Source organism: Phocoena sinus, chromosome 4, assembly GCF_008692025.1.
Source record: "Phocoena sinus isolate mPhoSin1 chromosome 4, mPhoSin1.pri, whole genome shotgun sequence".
Taxonomy (NCBI): domain Eukaryota; kingdom Metazoa; phylum Chordata; class Mammalia; order Artiodactyla; family Phocoenidae; genus Phocoena; species Phocoena sinus.
The window spans coordinates 17,542,301-17,567,577 of NC_045766.1; the positions used below are offsets into that span (position 1 = coordinate 17,542,301).

The 25,277-nt window shown below is 34.3% G+C and overlaps 1 protein-coding gene across 1 annotated transcript in view; it reads right to left on the reverse strand.

Moving 5' to 3' along the window:
• Positions 1 to 25,277, reverse strand: part of STAG1 (stromal antigen 1) — a 444,727-nt gene that overhangs the window by 151,331 nt on the left and 268,119 nt on the right. Inside the window, exons 7-9 of the mRNA XM_032629925.1 lie at positions 20,807 to 21,011; positions 5,151 to 5,302; positions 2,874 to 2,947 (exon numbers count right to left, since the gene is read on the reverse strand). Of these exons, the coding sequence (XP_032485816.1) occupies positions 2,874 to 2,947; positions 5,151 to 5,302; positions 20,807 to 21,011 (431 nt within the window). The remainder of the gene's footprint in view (positions 1 to 2,873; positions 2,948 to 5,150; positions 5,303 to 20,806; positions 21,012 to 25,277) is intronic.

Here is a 25,277-nt window from a genome sequence, read left to right on the forward strand (position 1 = left end):
ATGGGATTAACATATATACATTACTGTGTATAAATGTAATAGATAACCAAGAAGGACCTAATGTATAGCACAGGGAAGTATACTCAATATTTTGTAATAACCAACAAGGGTAAAGAATCTGAAAAAAATTGATATACATTCATATACAGTAAGTCCCCTACATACGAACCTTCAAGTTGACAACTTTCAAAGACGTGAACGTGCGCTCGCATGTCTAATCATGTAAGTTAGTTCACATGTCTGGCGTACACTGTGATGTGTGTGCATCCTCTTCAAGTGGTTGTGCTTTTGTGTACTTTACTGTACAGTAATTTATATAGTAGTAGAGTATCTTTATTTCAAGCCCAGGATGTCTGGAAGCAAGTGTAAAAGCAGCAGTGATGTAGCTGGTACTGCTAAGAGGCACCAAGAATTGGAGGTCCACAGCAAAGACAAAGAGAGAGACAAGAGGAAGAACAAGTAACTGAAGAACTGAAGAGATTTACGATGCAGGAAATGGCAAGGGGATTTTCTTTAGTTGAGGAGGCACTGTTAATTTTTGAGGCACAGGAGCCAAATGTGGGACAGTACACAAAGGTTATAGCAGCCATTCAGGATGCAATCCAGTGCTACTGTGTCATTTATGATGAGAAAAAAAGAGCTACTACCCAGACATCACTGGATTATTTTTTCAAGAGGGTAGACAGAACTGAATCTAGCAAGGAACCAGAACCTGCGCCATCAATGTCAGGCATGAGTGAAACTGCAGCTTGCCCTCCAACTCCTGTTGCTGACGATCCTTCAGCTCTACCATCTCCCACCTCCTCTCCCTCGTCCAGTCAGTAACTCTTCTTCCCTGTTCACTTGATGCCAGCCTCTGTAAGCCAGCTATTGTACTGTACTACTGTACTTTTCAAGGTACTGTATTGCAAGATGAAAAATGTTTTATTGTTTGTGTGTTTGATTTTTATGAATATTTGCGTGAAAAGTATTATAAACCTATTGCAGTACAGTACTGTACTGCATAACCAATTGTGTTAGCTGGGTACCTAGGCTAACTTTGTTGGACTTAACAAATTGGACTTACGAACACACTCTCGGAATGGAACTCATTTGTATGTAGGGGACTTACTGTATATATCTATATATCTATACATACATCTATATCTATCTATCTATATCTATCTATCTATATATATGAATCACTTTGCTGTATATCCGAAACTAACAGGACATTGTAAATCATCTACATTTCAAAAAAAATGACTTTATAGCAATAAAAAGATTTAAATGAAGAAAAATAATATATCATGATTATGTGTGCGGGTTTTATACCAAGAAGTTCAGGTTGAGTTAACGTTTAAAAAATCAACCAATTTAATTCACCACATTAACACTCTTAAAAAAGAAAAACCACATAGTGATCTCAAAAGATGGAGAGAAGTATTTGACAAAATTCAATATCCACTCCTAACAAAGTGTCAGAAAACTAGGGATAGGAAACTTCCTCAACCAGATAATCTACAAAAAACTTACAGTTAAGTCTTAAGGATGAAAGACCTTAATTTTATTAGTGAAAGAAGCCAGACCAAGACACGAACAAAAATCAGGAGTACAAAGTGTAAATTCCATTTCTATAAAATTCTAGAAAATGTAAACAAATCAGTTAGGAAGGAGATCACTGATTGCTTAAGGATGGGGAAGGGGGAGAGTGGCAGCAAAGGAGGAATTACAAAGTGGTAGAAGAAAACTTTTGAGGATAATGGATATATTCATTATCTTGCCTGTGGTAGTTTTACAGGTAGGGGTTTGTGTGTTGTGTGTGTGTGTGTGTGTGTGAAAAGTCATCAAATCATGCACTTAAATGTGCTGTTTATTTTATGTTAATTATACGGCTATAAAGCTGTAATTTAAAAAAAAGACTGCATGGCAGGTACATGGAAATTTTTGTTTTGAAAATAAATTTGTCGATAATTCATTACATGCATGGTTTATGTAAGAAAGAGGATGTGATACTCCATTCAGAGAATTCATATTCAAAGTAAAAGCCTTGGTTCTATTTCAAAAGAGTTTTACATTTTCAGTTAAAATAAAATGTTTTAAGGTAAGTTATCAAAGTTACAAATTTTTCCTTTTTTAAAAAAATAATTTCCCTGTTTTAATTAACTTTTAAAACTAACTGGCCAATTAAAGTCTTAAATGTGTCTAAAAACAGTGCATCTATTATCTGTGTCTATCTGCCTAAACATATCAAATCACACCTAATTAATAGAACGCAATAAGCATTATGTATGATTCATTATTTCTCCATGAAATATGCTCATGTAGTATTTTAATAGGTCACACGTTTCACAGAAAGACAACGTGCAATGGAGCATGACAAAAATACTTCAGAAATACTTTGATCCTATTTTCTTGTGTATAGTTGAAGGTAAAGAGGAGCGATGTTATAAAGATGCTGCATTATCTGCAGAGGTGCCCTCTACTGTACTCATTTCTCCCATCTTAACCAACACATTTTTAAAACACTGTTGGTTAATTTGATCATACAACAAGATGAGTACAAAAGGGCCGCAAGCAGGGAATTTATTTTTTCAAATATGAAGACAATCAAATCTTAAGGTCACATTAACTTAATGATATCTTATTAATATTACATCAGTACAAATGCAAGTACATAGGATCTCTAACAGTATATGTTCTGAATCTGGAAGAGTGTGGCAATGATGGTGGTGGTACAATTTTGACCATTTATTTAGCTTTTATACCCAAAGCTGTTTTCCGGCTAACAAAACGAATAATTAGAAAGTTTACATTTTTATTGCCTAGGACTACAAAGAAGCAATAAATTATTTAAGTTAAAAATGTTCTAAATGATTTTTAAAATCCCTTACCGGTATCTATGAACAAATATACCCTTAAAAATAGAGTTCATCATATTTTCGATTTCATCCTGATTTTCTTGTAGCTGAAATGAAAAATAAATAAAAATATAAATTAAAATATTGATCATTTTATTTGCAATAAAGAGTTCCAATTGTTTTTAATTCCTGATTATTCTCATTCTGGGTAATTTTCAATCTTTTTTCTCATATATTGTGCAACAGATGTCCGAAATTAATAGTATTCCTTCATTATTTCTATAGCTTTTCTACATTGGCTTAAAACCACTTTCTGTCTCTCTCAACATGTATTACACAATGACTAAAAAGAAGTGGTGTGTATAAGTGTGACCAGATTACTACCACAAAATATCACCTGCTTTTGGAATAGGCCTCAATTTCTTTACCTCTCCTGTCCAAACCAGGTCCCCTGCTTGGTTTTACATTTCTTGGTAACAGATCATCCTCGATTATCATATTTGCCATTGTGTAAGAAAGTTCCTATTCCACCTGAAGTATCCAAATATTACTCTGCGTCTGATTAGCAACAAACTGAGCATTGGTCAAATTCCCAATATAGGAGGAACAGCAGAAGATAGCAAGGACACTAGCCATTAGTGGTGAAATGCAGCAACAAAATAAAATACTATAGAAAAGATATAAATAAATTTCAGGCAATACTACACATCAGAGTTAAAGTTTGAGTTTACTACTCAAAAGGAACAAAAGCACTGATACAAAATCACATTCAAGATGATAGTTTTTATTTTAATTTCTTCTGCAGTGAAATATTTGCTTTTACTGCATTTATACAAATGTGACAATAAAATTCCTTCAGACTTTCTCTTTTGCTATATGCTTTGTTTTGGGTTTTACTGAAATAACTTTGGGAATACCTTTATAGTAAATCATTCAAATTACTGAAACTTACTATAAGTTCTAATTTTGCTGCATTTATTATACAAAAAATTAAATAATTTATAAGAGATACAGTTTGGTTAGCAGTTCTTACTAAAGTACAGTTCCAAAACTTACTTATAATTATTTTTGGTATAGAATGTGCTATGAGTTGTACTGTGTTCCTCAAAACTTCATATGCTGAAGTCTTAACTCCCAGAACCTCAAACCTTATTTGGAAATAGGGTTGTAGCAGATGTAATTAGTTAAGATGGGTTCATACTGGAGTAAGATGGGTCCCAAATCAAATATGACTGTCTCCTTTTTATAAGGGAGAAATTTAGAGACACACACACAGTGAGAAGGCCATGTGAAGATTAGAGTTATCTGCCAGTTCTAGCCTATACAACTGTGAGACAATACATTTCTGTTCTAAAGAAAAATCAGGGACTTCCCTGGTGGTGCAGTGGTTGGACTCGAACCCTGGTCTGGGGAGATCCCACATGCCACAGAGCAACTAAGCCCATGTGCCACAACTACTAAAGCCGGTGCGCCTAGAGCACATGCTCTGCAACAAGAAAAGCCACTGCAATGAGAAGCCCCCGCTCTCCGCAACTAGATAAAGCCCGCGTGCAGCAATGAAGACCCAATGCAGCCAAAAATAAATAAAAATTTTAAAAATTAAAAAAAAAGAAAAATCAGTTTGTGGTATATGCTACAGCAGTCCTAGCACTCCAATACAGCACAGACCATAATTTAATCATAAGTTTGTTGCTTCCTGCTGCCTGTTATAACCCATTATTTATTGACAGCAATATATTTAGAGCACTGAGATATTATTCTTTTCTCAAGTTAAAATACAGACTAACACTGTACATCTAAAATTTCATTTCTGATTGGATGAATAAAAATGTTGCCTACTAAAAATCCAGTTTAAAATCTCTTTCAACACATTTATAAGAAAATTTCACTGTAAAATTGGAACCAACCTTATTATTAACAGAAGTGTCTCATACATCTACTAATATATAGTCTTTGGCTTTCTCCTGCAATGCATCTTTGCTGGCCCCTAGTTCTGATGTTAGTATTTACTGTGCTTTCTGGGTCCACAGCCTGATAATCTTTTTGAGTTATCTAATTCCCAGACCACCTTCTTTCTAAAGTATGGTTGTTCTGTGTTTCTCTTCTGCCCTCAGACAGCACTCAGATAATCAATCACTGGCTGGAAGCAAATTCCACTTTCATTTGAAAACTCTGAGATCAAATAATCAAACTTAAAAAAAAACAACTTTTAAAAATACACACAAACCTTTTTAGAGAGAATAAAAACACATATGATATATTTACTACACATTTACAGAACATAAGAATCACAGTTACTGTGAACCTTACCTCTTTGCGTTTTTGAAGTAGTAACTCCAACCTTTCGTTGGCTCTCTTCCCAATCATTTTATTTCTCTCAGCTTCATACTGTCTCTGTGTATTATCCTGATGAATACTGAGGTTTAAGGCAACATTCACCAGAGCAGTCATGAGCTTCATGGCTATGAAATAAAGTAAGATTATAGTATTCACCTGTGAATCAAAATTTCATCCATAAGATTACAAATTTATAACAGAAATGGATGATGGAAGGAAACTAGTCAACTTCTATGTTTTACAACCTAGGCATAATTTAAATAAGAAAGACGAAAAATTATTTTATAGAAATAAACTCACCATTTTAGTCTGTGACAATTTTCTCTGCCTCAGTGTCCCTATAAGCTTGGCTCATTAACATTCCCACTTAAAAACAGACTCATCCTGGGAGTTCCCTGGTGGTCCAGTGATTAAGACTTGGTGCTTTCACTTCCGTGGCCCTGGGTTCAATCCCAGGTCGGGGAACTAAGATCCCAAAAGCTGCATGGTGCGGCCAAAAAAAAAAAAAAAAAAACTCCAAAAACCCCAAAACGGACCCATCCTAATTATCAGCAGGAAGGATTTATGTAGTCTCCTCAACAACCCCTTTCCCTCACCTTCAAACATACACAACCTAAGTAAGAGCATACTAACCAAACCTTTTAGACCTTTCTTCTGGCCACCAATTCTGTGTATATAATTGCTTCCTTAATACCTTTACTTAGATGCGTCAAAGTGTCTTATTTGCTTACAATCAATTCATGACTTTTACTCCCAAAGATGGTCCTTTCCCTGTGTTCCTCATCTCAATGAATGGCATAACCTCTGATCCCTGAAAAATAGACTGAACCTACCAAAGTCATTAAATTCATTAAAAATATATTCTGTGAATTTCTGATCTGTTCCCCCAGTCACAGTGTTAATGTATTTTTAAACACTCACTTGTATTTGTAAATCTAATTAAATATTATCAAACTTCTCTTTCAAGTCCTCTGAGGAACAGGTATGACACAAACCTTAACCTTTTGTCTATTCAAATTTACTTTCATCATTGAGATGATAAGAGTGTAGGGAATTCTGGTAAAGGAATAATAGTTTGTGATGGCAAAATGATCTCCCTTTTTTTTCATTTAGTTTATTTATCTGCAAATACGAATGTTCAGTTATTAATGAGTGTTTTGGAAGAACCAATCTAAACATCTGCAAACATATACACAACTAAAGATGAGCATGCATTTCTTTTAAAGCTTCTAAAATTTCCCTTTAATTACATATATAAACATGTATACACAATAGTGTAACTATATCTATCTATCTACACATACACATACACACACACACACAGACACACAATTCGTTATTCGGAAACTCTATCTACATTTTGGCCAAATCCATGTTACTAGCAATGCTACTGCCCTCAAACCAAAATATAAGACAAAAATCCTAAAAACAAAATGTAAGTTAGTGAGTAGTTAGAAATGCATTTAAATGAAAATGTTTCCCTTTTCCTGAGATACGGCAACTAAACATAATAAATTGAAAAATCTTCTTGTGTTTCAAAATATAGGCTAGTGATTTTACAGCATTTTACAAACTGTCAGTAGAATACCTCTGAAGGTTAAAAGTACTCTTAAAATTAATCTGTATAAAAAAGAATAGCTCAAAGGCAGAAGGGATCTGGTGCATTCAAATTGTCCAAGTCAGGGATAACAGATAACAGTTTAACAGAGCTTGCCCTAAGCATACAAAGTCATACCCAAATGGACCTTAATTCAGTTTATACTTCTAGATCTCTAAAATAAAATGAATTGAAGATCAAGGAGTTGGAAAGCATTAAATTAACACCAACCCTGGCTGGAATTCACCAGCAGAAGCTGAAATACAAATTTTCTTGAACTTAATTGTTTTTTGTCTTCAGCTATATATCTCCTTGGGAACCCAGAACCCAAACTCCAGCTGTCATTGTGTAATGACCCTCCTCCCATCCTAGGTATATATAAACAACAAAATATATCAACATACTAAAAAAAAAATGCAAAATGATCAATATATTTTCAGAAACATATTAGATATGATAGAGCATTATTTACTGAGGTGTTTATGGACCTGTAAAATTTAAACTTCACTGAAATTTTCACTTTACATACTAACATATAAGCAAATAAACAGCTATTGAGGAGAGATTTCTAACTTAACGATATAGATACAACATGGGGATTGTGATAGGGATTATTGAGTCCACTGAAAAAAGACTCATTCCTGCATAGACTGAGCACTAATTAAGTTTTACTGGTATTACTAACAGAATTTTATAAATCCAGTAATTCAGCCTGGTTTCTGTGATGTGGGCTTTGAAGTGCCTTCTCTTTGTCTACCAAGGAGAATACTTAATTTAGCCTTCATATTTTAACTGCTGGCTACAGAATGGCAAACTTATTCTACTGCTGTGCTACTAAGAATGTGTTCTGCAAATATGTGTTGACCACAAATGGCTTGTTACCAGTTCATTAAAAGTATAAATTTGCAAGTAAGTTTTTTAGAAATTTTTATAACAATCAGAATAATCTTATGTCTACTGAATCTAGTAATAAAATGACACTAAGATCATAATTAAAAAACTAGTCTTTCACCACTGAGAGTTCAAAAAACACTTATTTAGTGCATCCCCATTCATTTACCAATCCATAAGTACTGAGCATTGTTTTGTGTACTAGAAGCACAAAAGTGAATGAGATAGAGTATCTGCTTCCATGATTTTTATCTTCTAGTGAGGAGAAAATAATATATCAATAGATAATATACAAATGAAAAAATCTTCAGTTAAAGAAAAAAAATATGGTTAAAAAAAGTAAAGTATGGTAAAAAGGACAGAGAGCAAGTGGGGTGGCTAGGCCTCTCTGAAGAGCTCATATTTAAGCATGCATGAGGCAATGAGCATGATTATATGACAGAAAATGTCCCAAGGAGAGGGAATAAAAAGTGCAAAGGTTATGAGGTAAATTGTTATGAGAGGGGACTCACAAAAGAGCAAGGTACTTAGTATGGCTGAAGCACAGAAATAGGCAGAAGCAGGAGACAAGGTTGAGGAGGAAATCAAAAGGCCAGGTTGTAAGAGTTTTACTAGGATCTAGTTAGGACTCAAGAATTAAATCTAGGGCTTCCCTAGTGGCGCAGTGGTTGGGGGTCTGCCTGCTGATGCGGGGGATACGGGTTTGTGCCCCCACCCAGGAGGGTCCCACGTGCCACGGAGCGGCTGGGCCTGCGAGCCATGGCCGCTAAGACTGCGCATCCGGAGCCTGTGCTCCACAATGGGAGAGGCCACAACAGTGAGAGGCCCGCGAACCGCAAAAAAAAAAAAAAAAAAAAAAAAATCTAAATGAGATAAGACCCACTGGAAATTTTGGTGTGGGTGAGAAATAGTCTGATTTATACTTTTAAATGCTATGTGAACAGACTAGAGAGGAGTAAAAGTGGAAGAAGGGAGACCAAATAGAAGAACACTGAAAGAGAACTGAACATATTTTGCCAAAAGCTTACAATAATGATTCTCGAGTTTTTGGCCTTGAGCAACTCAGTAAAGCAATGCTAGCTTGGATTGAAGTGGTAGCAGTAGGTGGAGAGAAAGTTAGATCTGAAATATATTTTCAAGGTAGAGCTAAAAGAATATGATAATATAGGAAATGAGAGAAATAGGAAAGGCAAGGGTAATTAGAATGTCTTGTGCTTATTAGTTATCTAAGTGGACATGGTTAATAGATATACATCATAAAAATATTGGTTTTTAGAGCCATTAAACTGGATAGCATATTGATTCAATGGACGACTATTCAGCCACTAGAAAAAAATGAGGCATGATTTATATGTGCTGTAAAGTCTGCCAATAAAATTCTTGGTGGAAAAAAAGGCAAGATGCCTGTCACTGTGTATATTATAATATCATTTACGCATGAAGAAGGAATGAATTATTTATTATTATGTGCCAGTCACTCTTCTAAGCTCTTTACACACACTTATTCATTTATACCTCACAACTCTATCAAGTTAAGTACTATAATTATTTCTTTTATACATAAGAGAAAACTGAGGTATAGATTGGCTAAGAGACTTGGCAATTACACAGCCAGTAACTGGCAGAGATAGAATTTGATTACAGCCGTCATGCACCATAGTCTAAGTTCTTAACCACTACACCATACTGTCTCTCACTGAATATGTATGTGCTATCATATTCATAAAATCTTTGGAAAGATATAAAAGAAACAGGCAACTTTGGTTGTATTCGGAGAAGGGAATTTGATGGCTGAGAGCCACGGGTAGAACACTGACATTTCACCATATAACATTTTTAAATCTGGAATTTTAAATCATATGACAGCATTACTCTCTCACCATCATTTTTTTAAATTAATTTATTTTTTATACAGCAGGTTCTTATTAGTTATCTATTTTATACATATTAGTGTATATATGTCAATCCCAATCTCCCAATTCATCCCACTGACCCCCACTTTCACCCCATGGTGTCCATTTGTTTGTTCTCTACATCTGTGTCTCTATTTCTGCCTTGCAAACCGGTTCATCTGTACCATTTTTCTAGATTCCACATATATGTGTTAATATACAATATTTGTTTTGCTCTTTCTGACTTACTTCACTCTGTATCACAGTCTCTAGGTCCATCCACGTCTCTACAAATGACCCAATTTCGTTCATTATTATGGCTGAGTAATATTCCATTGTATATATGTACCACAACTTTTTTATCCATTCATCTGTTGATGGGCATTCAGGTTACTTCCATGACCTGGCTATTGTAAATAGTGCTGCAATGAACATTGGGGTGCATGTGTCTTTTTGAATTATGGTTTTCTCTGGGTATATGCCCAGTAGTGGGATTGCTAGGTCATATGGTAATTCTATTTTTAGTTTTTTAAGGAACTTCCATACTGTTCTCCATAGTGGCTGTATCAATTTACATTCCCACCAACAGTGCAAGAGGGTTCCCTTTTCTTCACACCCTCTCCAGCATTTGTTGTTTGTAGATTTTCTGATGATGCCCATTCTAGCTGGTGTGAAGTGATACCTCATTGTAGTTTTGATTTGCATTTCTCTAATAATTAGTGATGTTGAGCAGCTTTTCATGTGCCTCTTGGCCATGTGTATGCCTTCTTTGGAGAGATGTCTATTTAGGTCTTCAGCCCATTTTTTGATTGGGTTGTTTTTTTTGGCAGTGTTGGGTCTTCCTTGTTGCACGGGGGCTTTCTCTAGTTGTGGCGCATGGGCCTCTTATTGCAGTGGCTTCTCTTGTTGTGGAGCATGGGCTCTAGGCGTGCAGGCTTCAGTGGTTGTGTCACACAGGCTCAGCAGTTATGGCTCGCAGGCTTGGTAGTTGTGGCACACGGGCTTAGTTGCTCAAAGGCATGTGGGATCTTCCTGGACCAGGGCTTGAACCTGTGTTCCCTGCATTGGCAGGTGGATTCTTAAACACTGCGCCACCAGGGAAGTCCCAGGTTTTCTGTTTTTTAATACTGAGCTGCATGAGCTGTTTATATATTTTGGAGATTAATCCTTTGTCTGTTGATTCGTTTGCAAATATTTTCTCCCATTCTGAGGGCTGTCTTTTCATTTTGTTTATAGTTTCCTTTGCTGTGCAAAGGCTTTCAAGTTTCATTAGGTCTCATTTGTTTATTTTTGTTTTTATTTCCATTACTCTAGGAGATGGGTCAAAAAAGATCTTGCTGTGATTTCACTACCATTATTTTTTAATAGAAATAATAAAAACATGGAATTGGTTTTCACTTTATTCACTGAGGAGTGAATAAAGATAAAAACGTCTTTAGATTGAGTCTGAGATAATTCAATATTTACAGTCTAGCTTTCTACAGTCCACCAAAACAGTGCTTCAAGAAGGAAGAAGTAGTTATGTCTTTCAAGAAAGATGACACTAAGAAGGTACTGCTGACCTCAACAAGAGCAAAGGCAGTGAACAGGTAGATAGAAACCTGACTGGAGTGGGTTTAAAGAGAATAAGAAGAGAGTGAGTAGAGACAGTAAATAGAAATAATTCTTTAAGATTTGCTATAAAGAAAAGGAGAAAAATAGGACTGTAATTAAGGAGCATGTGGAAACAAGGGAGGGTGTGATGGTCAGTCGTATGTGTCAACTTGGCTAGGCTACAGTATCCAGTTATTTAATCAAGCACTAATCCAGGTGTTACCGTGAAGGTATTTTGTAGATAAGATTAACATCTGTAAGTAAAGGAGACTACCTTCAATAATGTGGTGGCCTCATCCAATTAGCTGAATGCCTTAAGAGCAAAAACCAAGGTTTCCTAGAAAAACAATTTCTGCCTCAAGACTGTACAACTCCTGCCTAAGTTTCTAGCCTGCTGGCCCACCCTACAGATTTTAAAATTGCCAGCTCCCAAATTGTGTGAGCCATTCACTAAAATAAATCTTCCTCTCCCCCAATATATATATCTTTGTGTGTGTATGCAAATAAGAAAATAAGTAACTAAGTATATCTCCCGATGGGTCTGTGTTTCTGAAGAGCCCTAACTGATACAGTGTTTCTAAAAGATAAACGCTGTTATAGCATATTAACATAATGATAAAGGGGATGGGGGAACTGAAGCAGGACAGAGAGAAAAAACACCCTGAAGAGTAAAGTTCTTGAGGCGGTGAACAGGAATTGGATCCACTGCACAAAGGCAAGGACTAACCTTAGATAGACAGTACTGTAATAAGAGAAAAAGCAGAGTATATGTGTACTGGTACACCTAGATAAGTAGGTTTAATCACTGAAGGATTCTCTTCTGTCTCTATAAAGCTAGCAAGATAATCAGCTAATTGTGAAGAAAAGAGGATAGCAGATGCTACAGGTTTGAGGAGAAGGTGTGAAATAATCTTATAAGAAAGTAGGAATATCCATGGCATAGAATACTGTAATAGGATTGCTAGGCAGCACTAAAGTCCACTTGAGAGAAAAATGTAAAATGCCCAGCCATTATAACTATGTGTTGTTGTTCGATAGCCACTTTCAGCTCCACTTGTGTAGGTATGGAACAGGTAGTAATATGAGGTTTTCCTAGGGGGTATAATGGAGGGCAAGGATGCTGAGGATCCTTCATGAGAAGGACATGGTTATAATAAATCTGAATAACAGAATCTACGCTAGGAAAGTGGAGGCAGTGAGGACATCAAGAACACTAAAAAACAGAGTATCAAAGAATTTAAAGCCCCAATAGAAGAAAAACAATGTTGGAGCTGGGACCATATATAAAACAAAAACTGGAACAAAAGAGATTATTGGCAAATGGGATGGTTAAAATTAAGATTATGGACACTGGCCCTTTTATTTACTATTGAACAATTTGCATTTACGTGTTCTTCAACATAAAAATGAAAACTAAAAAGCTGTCTTTATATTTAGTGATACCTACTATACTTCTGAAAACTATTACTATAAACCCTGGAAATATATATGATAATGGGACAAAACTAAATTTTAAAGAGAGGTATGATTATATTCCCTCTTTTTTTTTTTAAAATTGAAGTACAGTTGACTTACAATGTTGTGTGAGTTTCTGGTGTATAGCAAAGTGATTCAGTTATACATATATACATATTTTTTTCATAACGGTTTATTACAGGACATTGAATATAGTTCCCTGTGCTATACAGTTCAACACTGTTATCTGTTTTATATATAGTAGTTGGTATCTGCAAATCCCAAACTCTTATCTCCCCCACCCCCTTTCCCCTTTGGTAACCATAAGTTTGTTTTCTATGTCTGAGTCTATTTCTGTTTTGTAAATAAGTTCATTTGTATCATATTTTAGATTCCACATATAAGTGATATCATATGGCCTTTGTCTTTCTGACTTACTTCACTTAGTATGATAATCTCTAGGTCTACCCATGTTGCTGCAAATGGCATTACTTCATTATTTTTTATGGCTGAGTAGTATTCCATTGCAATTATGTTCCTTCTTTAGTTTTAAAAAACTTATTTAAAAAAACAAAAAGGCTTACAATAAACTTCCTCTATCCAAATAATAAACATTTAATCAATCCCTGTCTCTTAAAAACCCAACCAAAATAATGAGAAAACAATTTTCTTCTTCAATAAATCCAGAAAATTACCTGCAACCCCAAACCACAATGTATCAATATACGTATACGGAAAGCAGACAGATGAAGCATGCAAATCAAACCAAATGGTTGAAAAAGCTTGACAACTATATCTAAAGAAATACAAAAAGAAAAACAATTTTGCTCTGTAGAACCCAAAAGCATTAAGGAATTGGAGAAGTATTGGTGTCCACAGAAGATGAAGTGAAATAAGGTCTGAAAATAGGAGCATTATTTCAAAGTTTGTATAGTAAGTAATTAAATCTCCACTCGAACCTAGGCAGTCAGGCAATTCCCCCAACATACACTCATCTTGGAAGTCCAGAAAGTTTATTCCCTGAAGAATATAAACCAGAGATTTGGACTCATCAGACACAGAGGAGGGATACAGGTGAAGTGCAGAGTGCCCTGGGTGCTCCTTCACCCTGTATAACTCCCAAATGGCGGACAGCAAACAGACTTAAGGAGATTGAAAGATCCTTTTGCAAAGAAGCTAAACTTCCCCAGGGAAAAATAATTATCAATATCAAGAGTTTAGGGTCCACAGTGAAAATGGTATGTGACCACAGGACCACCCTACAGTGATGCTCACCAAAGAGGCCAGAGCCATTGCCCCTCCCTGTCAAACACAACACACACACACACCCATGCCACCCCCAACCCCCACCCTCTCTGGCAATCTGCTCTTTAGTGTCTCATTGTCAGCAATGACTAGAAAGCCAATGAATAGATACTTAAGGAACGTTTCCAACATGAAAGACACTGATAAAAGCAGAGAATTGGGAAAGAGGTCAGAGTAGGGTGTAAAAAAAAAAAACCTTCAGAGTAATAATTAACGTTGTCAAAGAGAGATAAAAGAAAATGTTACATCCATGAAACAATGTTAAAAAAAAAAGACTTGGATAATGCAAAAGAACTCTTAGAATATTTAAAATGATAATGGAAATTAAGCTCAATAAAGTTGAAGAAATACAAGAAAAGTGAACAAAAAGACTAAGGAATGGAAGCTAAAAGAGAAATAACAAGAAACTCAGGATTGATTCAACAGATTAACATCCAAGTAATATGTATTCTATGAAGAGTGCCCAGCATAATGAATGGGAATTATATACACACATTAGGGTATATCACCATGATATTTCAGAAAATCAGGAACAAAAAGAACATAAAGCTTCCAAAGACAAGAAACAGGATCAGAATCAGAACTTTGAAACAGGATTGGTCTTCTCAACAGCAATACTGGAAACAAGAGGAAAAATTCCGAAGAAAATTTTCAATAAGTTCCACATTGGTTCAATTAAATGTAAGAATAATTTTTCAGGCATGTAAAATCTCAAATATATACTTTTCCAATACTCTTTTTCTCAAGAACCTATCAAAAAACATGCTACCCAAAAAGGAGAGAATAAATTTAAAAAAAAAAAAGAAAAAAGGGCAGGCCAAAGATAGAGGTTTCAACAAAAGACAAAGGATCCAAATAATGGCAGAAAAGTTAAATAACTTAAAGGACATAAAGATTTTAGAATACAACACAGCCTTATCAAACATAATTGTAAAAAATTAAAAGTACAGAAAATGTACCCCACAAAATTGATTATAACATCCTATTATTTGTTTAAAAATAAAATAAAAAATCCTCACATAAAAGGAAACACCAACATGTCATAACAAAATTAAGAAGTGGTATGATTATGGCTAATTTTTATTTTTGTACTTTTCTCCTTTTCTGAATTCTTTGTAAGTTGTATATGTAATTTTATATGTACAGAAAATGTTTAAACATACAACATGGAAGTATTAATGAAAAATCTACAAGAAATTTTCTCAATTTCTCTATCCTCTTTAGAGCCAAACCAAGCAAGCTCTGTCATTCTATCACAGTTATAATATCTGACACTTACTGAATGACTTGTATATGTGAAACATTTAACACGAATTATTTCATTTAAGCCTCACAACACTCCTATAAAATGGGACTATTAGTAGCAATACTATACAGATGAGGAAAGTGAGGCACTAAAGTTAAGTAACTTGTCCAAGGTTACCAAGTTGATACATAAAAGATATGATTATAAAATGATTTTAAAAATCATAATTTCTTTACAAAAACTAGCCCCCAAAAGAAAACTAATTTTCATACCTGATCACAGAAAGTAAAGGCGATAAATCTAAGAAAATGATACTTCTGTAACTAGAAAACATAAAACATTACTCTAGATACCTATATTTACATTTGAAAGAGTAATTACATTTAAAAAGTTTACTGTATTTTATGTGTACAGTTATATGATATAGTGGCACTCGCAAATTTGGTCTATTATTGAGCATTAATCTCATGAGAACACCAAAAGTCTACTACATACAAATTCTAGAAAGGTGAAAAAAAAAGTGTTATATCTAGAGGAGCAACGAGAAACACAAAGGTATTAAAGTTAAAAAAAAAATGCATTGGTGAAAATACAAAGCAATGAGAAAGTAAAAATTTCTTTAATGAATAAAAGGAAAATATAAAGAAATTAAGGAAGAGAGCTTATTTATACTCTACAGTCTGCTCTTTGATAATGCCAGATTGACCTAAAATTTTGAGGTTCTAACCATAGCAACCAGAAATATTCAGTCTGGTTAAGAGTTATAAAATACCTACTGAATTTAATAAATAGAATTTGGCATGTGAGAGCCAAAAAGATATGTAAAAATGAAAGTGCATGCTGTTAGTTTTCTTAATAGCAGTTTTTGAAAGATCTGTTTATTTACTTGTTTCTGATTTCCCCATTTGCAATGTCTTCTATTACGAAAATAGTAGGTGTTCAATAAATTCTGAGGAAAAAAAAAAACACGAGTGAAGGGAAACACTGCACACACTACTGGCTCTTACTGTCATTACAGAATAACAGCTGTAGTTTACTAAATGTCAGGCACTAGTTCAAGCTTTCTTAATTTCTTTTAATGAGGTAGCTATCATTATCTTTCCCACTTTGCATATGAAGAAAGTGAGGCCAAAAGGACTTGTCCAAATTACCCAATTAGTAAAAGGCAGAAAGGGATATGTATTCAGACAGCCTGGTCGAGAACCCATTCTATGAACCCTATATTATATGGTTTCAGCAACCAAAAGCCAAAGAAAAGACATCAATTTACTGAGACAAGATTATTTTCAGTCTGTGATGGGAGAACAACAAAATTTCTTACAGCTTTTCTTTTCTCAGAGTAAAAGTCCAGAGATGCTGACTTGGTAAAAAAAATGTTAATCAACAACAAATCATATGTCAATATAAAATCAACCATATACCAATATAATAATGTTCAACAATCAGATACAAAGAAATGTTTACTTCCGCAAGAATCTGAGAGTGACCTATTATTGTTAACTAGTGGTAAAGACTGGCCTCCCAGCATAATGAGCCACCTGACTGCCATATGATGATCTTAACCACATTTTCTAATTTTTTCAGAATTCATTTTAGAAAAAAATAGAACAGAATCAATCACCATGCTATTATTAATAAAATTTTGTAGTCTTAATCCCCCTTTGTTCAAATTAGCATTTTCACTTTAGAAGTGAGAGGTAGCCAGTATCAATCTATTTGTAACATAGAAAATTATGCAGGTGAGAAAACATCAAAAGATAAAAAAGGTAAACCAACATTATTCATCTCGCCATCTAACAAAAATTTGAAGTCACCAACTTCTAACGTATTGGCATACATTTTAAAAACAAATGCCTAAGTATAATATAACTATAAATCTAAAAAACAGATCCTTTGAGAGTAGAATTATCTTTATAATACCAAACACCACAGTGGTAAAACAAAGGGAAACCTACTTGTTTTTGAGCTGGAGGAGGAAAATATTTTTCATGAAGATTCCATGAAATTGGGGAAAGAAAATATGGCCAGCCTCAGATTGTAAATCTACCAAAATAATAATGACAAAATACTACTTATATAAATTAAATCCACAAACTATGCTCTATTCTAATATGTCTGAGATAGCTATTTAGAAAAGCAACAAAGGCACTTAATTCTGAAGATAAATCGGTAATGAAAACTTTATTACAGTGTAAAGTTTCTTTATTAAGCTGAGTCAGACATATAGGAGAGTATGCTTTACAATTCCAATTAAAAGAATAGAAAAAAATAAGGAAAATATAATACAAAATGTAATTGCTAACAGTCTGTTTCAATTTAATGGTAAAAAGAATTTCAAAAAGAAGGGAGAAAGCACAGTTTACTGGGAAAATGAAACTACTTCTACCTGGAGAATAAACAAACCTGAAGAACTACAAAATGATGAAAATTTTAGTAAAAATGTGACAAAAGTATACAATTAAATGCAATGCATAAACACTGACAATTGGGACATATTATTAACTAATAACAAGAAAATGGGATATTTGGAAAATAGATTAAAAGTACTATTGATAAAACCACTCTGATGATTTATGAAGCTCTAAAACTTATCTTTTCTGTACCCTACAAAACAACTAACCTGATTGTCTCTCTTCTCAGCTAAGATATAAGCAATGTCAAGGAGCATTTTATTCCAAAGCCGATAATCATATCTGGCCATAACTGCCTTGTAACTGTCCATGCACATAGTCTTTGAAGCAGAGGATTAAATGTTCCTGCCCATTTTATCTAGTCCCCAAGACTCCTCCTGCAAAGTGAATAAAAACGATTATCTTTTAATCTACCCCTTATACACATATCATAAAAGAAAAAAAGGGAGGGGGTACCAGAGAAGAGAGCAAAGATGAAAAGAAAATAATCCTTGAAAAGATGGATAATTATTATCCAGCCTGGAATTAAGTTCTCAGCAAGATCTCTGTGCTTTGTTGTTGGGTAGGTGACTGATGTCTCACTTTTTATGAAACTGAGCTTTGGAAGATATGATCATTAATGTACACAGAGAAATTACAGTAATATTTCGAAATAAATTTGAGAATAAGTTGAAAAATAGGTTAGCTTTTAAAAAATAAGTATAAACATAACATTGAACTCCTATTTTTCTTGATTTCTGATTTTGAAAAGTAATTAACAAATACAAATAGGCTAGATGATATAAAAAAAAGCTGAGGAGAAAACCAAATGGCATTTATCAGGCAGTTTTAAAAGCTATCATGATCACAGGTAAATTGTGAGAAAAGGAAGACAGAAAGGCACTGGAAGGAGGAGGGAGCAACTCAACTCAAAAGAAATAGGAGGAAAGCCATAATTAAAATATGTTTAAGCACACATAAAATTAGCAATGTATAGATTGCCAAAGGGATAAATATACAAAAAACATGAAAATAATAAAAGTCACTGAAAATGGGCCAATGGAAAGAAGAGCTGAAATGGACCATCATAAAGTCAGTAAAATACAGTAATATTTCATTTACATGGCAGTGAAGGACAAATGCAAATGAATTAAACTGCATTTTTCAGGAAACTGAAATGTTTTAAAACTCAAAATATTCTGTATATTTCTATAATATACTATTCCTTCTCTTGTGTTCATAAATAGAGTATGTGGCATATATTTAGTCTTTTATATAAAATGCACACAGGTTTCTGGATTAAACAGAGGTAGCTGGCCGCTACAGAGGAGCCCCAGATTGCTCTGTATCTTGATATCTGGAAGCAAATTTTTTTTGTCTTTTTTGTTATAAATTATCATTTCACAATTCTGTCAGCAGGACAGAAAATCTAACACTTGCCCTCCAATCTAACACTTGCTTCTCTTTCTCTCTTGACATTGGGAAACTAGATAATAACTGTTTATGGCAGTAATTTTGGCTATTCAGAAGTAACTTCTATCTTATGTTTAAGTTTTGTTTATTTCAAATCACTGCATTTACTATGCATCTGAAAACCAGCTAAACAGGAATTACTGTACGTAGATAAAAGAAAGATGAAAAGTAAAAAGAAAATATAAAGAAAAGAAAAAAAGCAAACATAAAGGGCAGAAGATTCTAAAAGTGATGAAATTAGAAAGAAAAATTGTATAGCATCAGATAACTTTTAAGTAATAAATAGTATATTTACAGTACCTTTTCAAAAAGTTACACCTGGGTACAAGATCTCTTTTTATTCCTAATAATGAGGAAGAGGATACTCTCAAAACACAGAATAAAATATGTTTGATGTTTGTTCTATATAGAAAATTTTTTCAACAATAAATTGTGTGATTTTACCTTTTTAAAAAAGATAAAATTAAGTAAAAGATCTTCCTCTTTTCCCAGTGAGAAAAAGGACACCCTCAAAAGAATAACTGTGTGTCATGCTTGCTCCATATAGAACTGCAACTAAGGGAATAATGGAAACTAATAATATGTATTAACCACATTAAGGAAGGAAAAAGGAGTGGAAAAAAATATGGATGACTCTATATAAAATTATCACATTGGCTTTAGGCAACAGGTTAAACCAGAAAATGATAAAATTTTAAATCCAGGGTTTGCAATGTGTAGTCCCCAAAGTATCAGTGTCAGCAACAGCTAGAAACCTGTTAACTCGGGGGCAAGGCCACACAATCTGTTTCAGTAAGGCCTGGAGGTGATTCTGATGCATGCTAAAGTTTAAGAATCAGTGCATTCAATAAATTAGATAAATGAGAAATTTAAATTCAAGATGAAATGCAATTAATTAAATTAAATCTCATTTTTTGTCATGGTAATGTGCAAGATGAATATAGCCAGAGTTATTGATATTAAAAAGGATGTAATTTGGGAGTATTTAAATATATGTGTATGTACATACACACACATACTCTCTCTCTGTATTACAGGAGAAAAAGAACAATCATTTAGTCATTTTAGGTAAACACAGTTAAAATCGTTGAGGAATTGAGAACGATGGCTAAATTAACAAAATTACCTTGTTACGGAAAAACAAGGGGAAAAAGAACATACTTGACTCAGAATTTGTCTAGATAATTCTAAAATAAAAGCAAAAGTGAAAACTATAATGTCAGTTCTTCAGGACTCAGCCTACCTACCTGAACTGATTTTAGAGACATTACATTTAGGTTATTACAGCACTAGGAATGGAAAAAATGCCAGCTAGGTCACACTTACCTATTACAATTGGATAGAATTGTTTAAAAATACATATATATAAACAAAATTTACACATTTATGTATAATAACAATGAACTATGAATGTAATTAAGTAGAAAAACTACTATGAATTTGGAATTTCAACTATTATTTGGGTTTACCAAAGAACATGGCCTGGTGGACTCTTAAAATTTATTTGGTTATAAAATAAAAATGCAGGAAAATACATGTTCAGAAAGAGATTTGGTAACACTCGCCAGAAAATTTCAATTTTCATTCTCAAGACTATCAAATGCCAGTTATCAAAATAGGCACACATTTTACTTAGAGAATACAAACCATTCATGTGAATTTTGGAGAAAAACTATTTTTCAAGAGCAAAGTAATGAATTTAATATTTAATCTAAATAAAACTTAACTAGAATAGAACATATTTAACAAAACTAAATTGAAAAGGAAATAAAATGTTGGTTACTTACCAGCAAGGGTACTTGTATGTCTAAAAGCTCTGACCTGGGAGTCTGACAAACCAGTCAAAAGGGAGATTACTGTGTCCATCATATACTCATCATAAATTATGCTATACTGACATTGTCGAATCAGGACTCCAATAAATTCACAAAAGTTTGAACGAAATTTTTTCCACTGAGGTCCAGGCATGGTAAGGGGGTAATCACCACTGTCCTAAAAGGGATAAAAAAAGAACATATTAAATGTGACATTAAGTTTGATCAGTATTTTTTCCTCCTACTGGAAAAGGAACATTTTTCTCAGAGTAGATATGGACAGAAATCAAGGGGCATAAGATGGCTTTCTCGTTTTTTGCTTGTTTTGATCTTCGACATCTAAATTGTTAAAGTGCTCAAAATTATTATTTACAACCAGTATTTAATCCATTATTCTAAGCCATTCATTCAAAATTCAAAATAATAGTTCCAGTTTTGCTGTACTTGGGTCCTAGTTGAGATAATTTAAAGTAGGAAATTAAAAAAGAATTGAAGTTTAGACTAGAAAGGATATTTGCTACTGAATTCAGATCAAACTAATGATGATACCTGTGACATATAGCATCTTTCAATTATTTTAAATAGACACTTTAAAGAATTGACAGTTTCAAGAGTATAAGCACTTCACTAAGAAGTCCAAAACCAACTTTTCACATCTGAAACTGCAAACCTGTTTTTTCCAATTTTACTATGAACTTTCAATTAACTCTATTTTATGGAGTGAATTTATTAACTTTTCAACGAAAAATATCTAGCATGGGCTCTTGGTATCACGAGATTGTGTTGTCTTGTTTAAAATACAAAACTGACAGTTGAACCCAGCAGAGGTTTCCCACTCTAGCCTAAAACATTTTGGTGGAGGAATGGAAATTCACAAGGCAGAGAGTGCGAAATTCTGTGAACATAGTTATCTGTATACTCTCAGTTTGTGGCTATTTGTCTTTTCTAGGCCAAACTTCTGTTAGGAAAATTGGTTATAAATGAGGTCTTGAGCTCTGTTGGTGTCCCAGGAAAGAGAACTAGTGTGACACTTAGAACAGCAAGAAATCCCAAGAGCAAGGAACAGAAAGCAGAGATAGGGAAGAGCTTGGCAGTCAGTCAAATACCCCCAAAGAAAGTTAATTTTGGCACTACATGAGTATTATGTGGGTTACTAAGCTCTATAGGACATCAAAAAGGAACTGACGGGGCTAGCTGAATCCTCCCTGCTCTTTAGACTGGGGGTGTGGGAGCACAGACTGGAGAGGGTAGCAGGGTGGAGAGGGGAGATGCTTCTCAAAGATATCTCTGAAGGCTGCCTGCTGCGTAAATTTCACAAAAGCCCACCAGGGTAGAGCCTCTTTTGCTTTGTACCAACTGTGAGATTCAGCCATTTAGTGCTCACAACCAGATCTGGGCCCCAAGGAAAGTACAAAGAAAAGAATCTATCTAAACAGCCCCAACAGCAAGAGGAAAGGAAGCCAGAAAAATCACCATTTAGGAAAACCTAAATAAAACCTAAGTATACTTCAAAGATTCAAATGCAGCATAAAACAAAACAAAACTCTAGGGAACTGAAAAACACACTTTTTTTGAGGTATAATTCACATATAACATTAGTTCCAGGTATAAAATATAATGATTCAATATTTGTATATATTACAAAATAATCACAATAAGTGTAGTTGACATCTGTCACCATAAACAGTTACAAATTATTTTGCTTTTCTTGTGGTAAGAACTATTAAGATCTACACTCTTAGCAATTTTTCAATATGCAATACAGTATTAATAACTATAGTCACCATACTTTACATCCCCAGGACTTATTTATATTACAACTGGACGTTTGTACCTTTTGTCCCACTTCACCCATTTTGCCCATTCCCCCCAACCCCTGGCAACTACTCTGTTCTCTGTATCTATGAGCTCGCTCAGTGTTCTTCTGTGTTGTTTTGTTGTTGTTGTTATTTTCATTTCACATATAAGTGAGATCATATGGTATTTGTCTTTCTCTGACTTATTTCACTTAGTGTAATGTCCTCAAGGTCCGTCCATGTTGTCACAAATGGCAAGATTTCCTCTTTTTAACAACTGAATACTATTCCTCTGAGTGTGTGTGTGTGTGCGCGTGTGCGTACATACCACATTTGCTTCACCCATTCATCCATTGATGGACACTTAGGTTATTTCCGTGTTTGGCTATTGTAAATAATGCTGCCATTAATATGAGGTTGCATATACCTAAAATACTTTATTTCTTAAAAAATTCAGTTGATGAACTGAAGGAAAGGATGGTTACTGATAGGAGATACATTAGTAGCCTAGAAAATAATGTGCAAGACATATCAGAGAAAAAAAACATGTAAATGCTAGATGAGGCCTGTGGAAAAAACCTTTTAAAATGGACAAAGTAGGTTAGTATTACCTTTTAAACCTTCTGTCCTTTCCTTTTTCATTGATTTGGAACTCATATGTGGTGCTGATGGTCAACAGCCATTTTGCAACCATGAGGGGACAGTATGAAGATAAAGAATGGTACAGAGAAAGATGGAAAAAATGTAGGTCTTTGCTCTGTTGAGGTGTAGTATCAATACCAACCATGTTCTCTCTACTCCCAAATTTATTTTGTGTGAGACAAACTCCTGTGAATTAAAGCCACTGTTGGTCAGATTTTCTGTTACTCACAAACAAATCCATTCCTGTTATAGTAGAATTACAAGCAGTGGGAAAAGACGAATTATTCAGTAAATGACTTTGGTACAGTACAACTGGATTTTCATTAGAAAAAAATCAGATATCTATTACACCATACACTAAAATAAATTCCTAACGAAATCAAAACACTTAAAAATAACCAAAAAAAGAAATAGCAGAAAACATGGAAGAATCTTTAACCGTGGTCATTTTAAGTCTTTTGTCATTTACAGACAGTTCTGGGTATACTCTGATGCATTTGCAAAAATGTTCCTATACAAGGGTTTCATCTTCAAGGAATTCATGGAAAAGACTGACAAGTACAGGTTTCTGGTAACTGACTATAATGCTGAACTGAATGAATAAGTATTTTCAGAACTCTAATGGAAAACTGATGAATTCATTAAAGTGCTAACAAAAGATCAAGATGAAGAAAATATTAATTACATGGGACTGAGTGAGCTGATGAGTATGATTATAATTTTTGTGACTTTCTCTTTAAATAAAAAATCCCACAAGGACTCAGAGGCAAAAAATATACAAATGAATTTTCACTGCAAAGTAAAGGAGTTGTTACAGTGGATGATTACTGGACTGAATGTCAATATTATGACATAGTATGAGTGTTTCATGTTTGGTAATTGCAATCATTGTTGCTTTCATTGTGGTCATCCATTTACAATGCTTGGTGTCAGTTTATCTCTCTCAGTGTGTGTGTGTGTGTGTGTGTGTGAAAAAAGAAAACATGGAAGAGAGTCCCTCCCATCAAGCCTCTTAGATAGCCTCATCCACCAGAGGGCAGACAGCAGAAGCAAGAAGAACTACAATCATGCAGTCTGTGGAACAAAAACAACATTCACAGAGAGATAGACAAGATGAAAAGGCAGAGGGCTATGTACCAGATAAAGGAACAAGATAAAACCCCATAAAAACAACTAAATGAAATTGAGATAGACAACCTTCCAGAAAAAGAATTCAGAATAATGATAGTGAAGATGATCTAGGACCTCAGAAAAAGAATGGAGGCAAAGATCGAATGGAGGCAAAGATCGAGAGGATGCAAGAAATGTTTAACAAAGACCTAGAAGAATTAAAGAAGAAACAAACAGAGATGAACAATACAATAAGTGAAATGAAAACTACACTAGAAGGAATAAATAGCAGAATAACTGAGGCAGAAGAACGGATAAGTGACCTGGAAGACAGAATGGTGGAATTCACTGCCACAGAACAGAATAAAGAAAAAAGAATGAAAAGAAATGAAGACAGCCTAAGAGACCTCTGGGACGACATTAAACGCAACAACATTCGCATTATAGAGGTCCCAGAAGGAGAAGAGAGAGAGAAAGGACCTGAGAAAATATTTGAAGAGATTATAGTCAAAAATTTCCCTAACATGGAAAAGGAAATAACCACCCAAGTCAAGAAGCGCAGTGAGTCCCATATAGGATAAATCCAAGAAGAAACATGCCGAGACACACAGTAATCAAATTGGCAAAAATTAAAGACAAGGAAAAATTATTGAGAGCAGCAAGGGGAAAATAACATACAAGGAAACTGCCATAAGGTTAACAGCTGATTTCTCAGCAGAAACTGTACAAGCCAGAAGGGAGTGGCATGATATACTTAAAGTGATGAAAGGGAAGAACCTACAACCAAGATTACTCTACCTGGCAAGGATCTCATTCAGATTCAATGGAGAAATCAAAAGCTTTACAGACAGGCAAGAGCTAAGAGAATTCAGCACCACCAAACCAGCTCTACAACA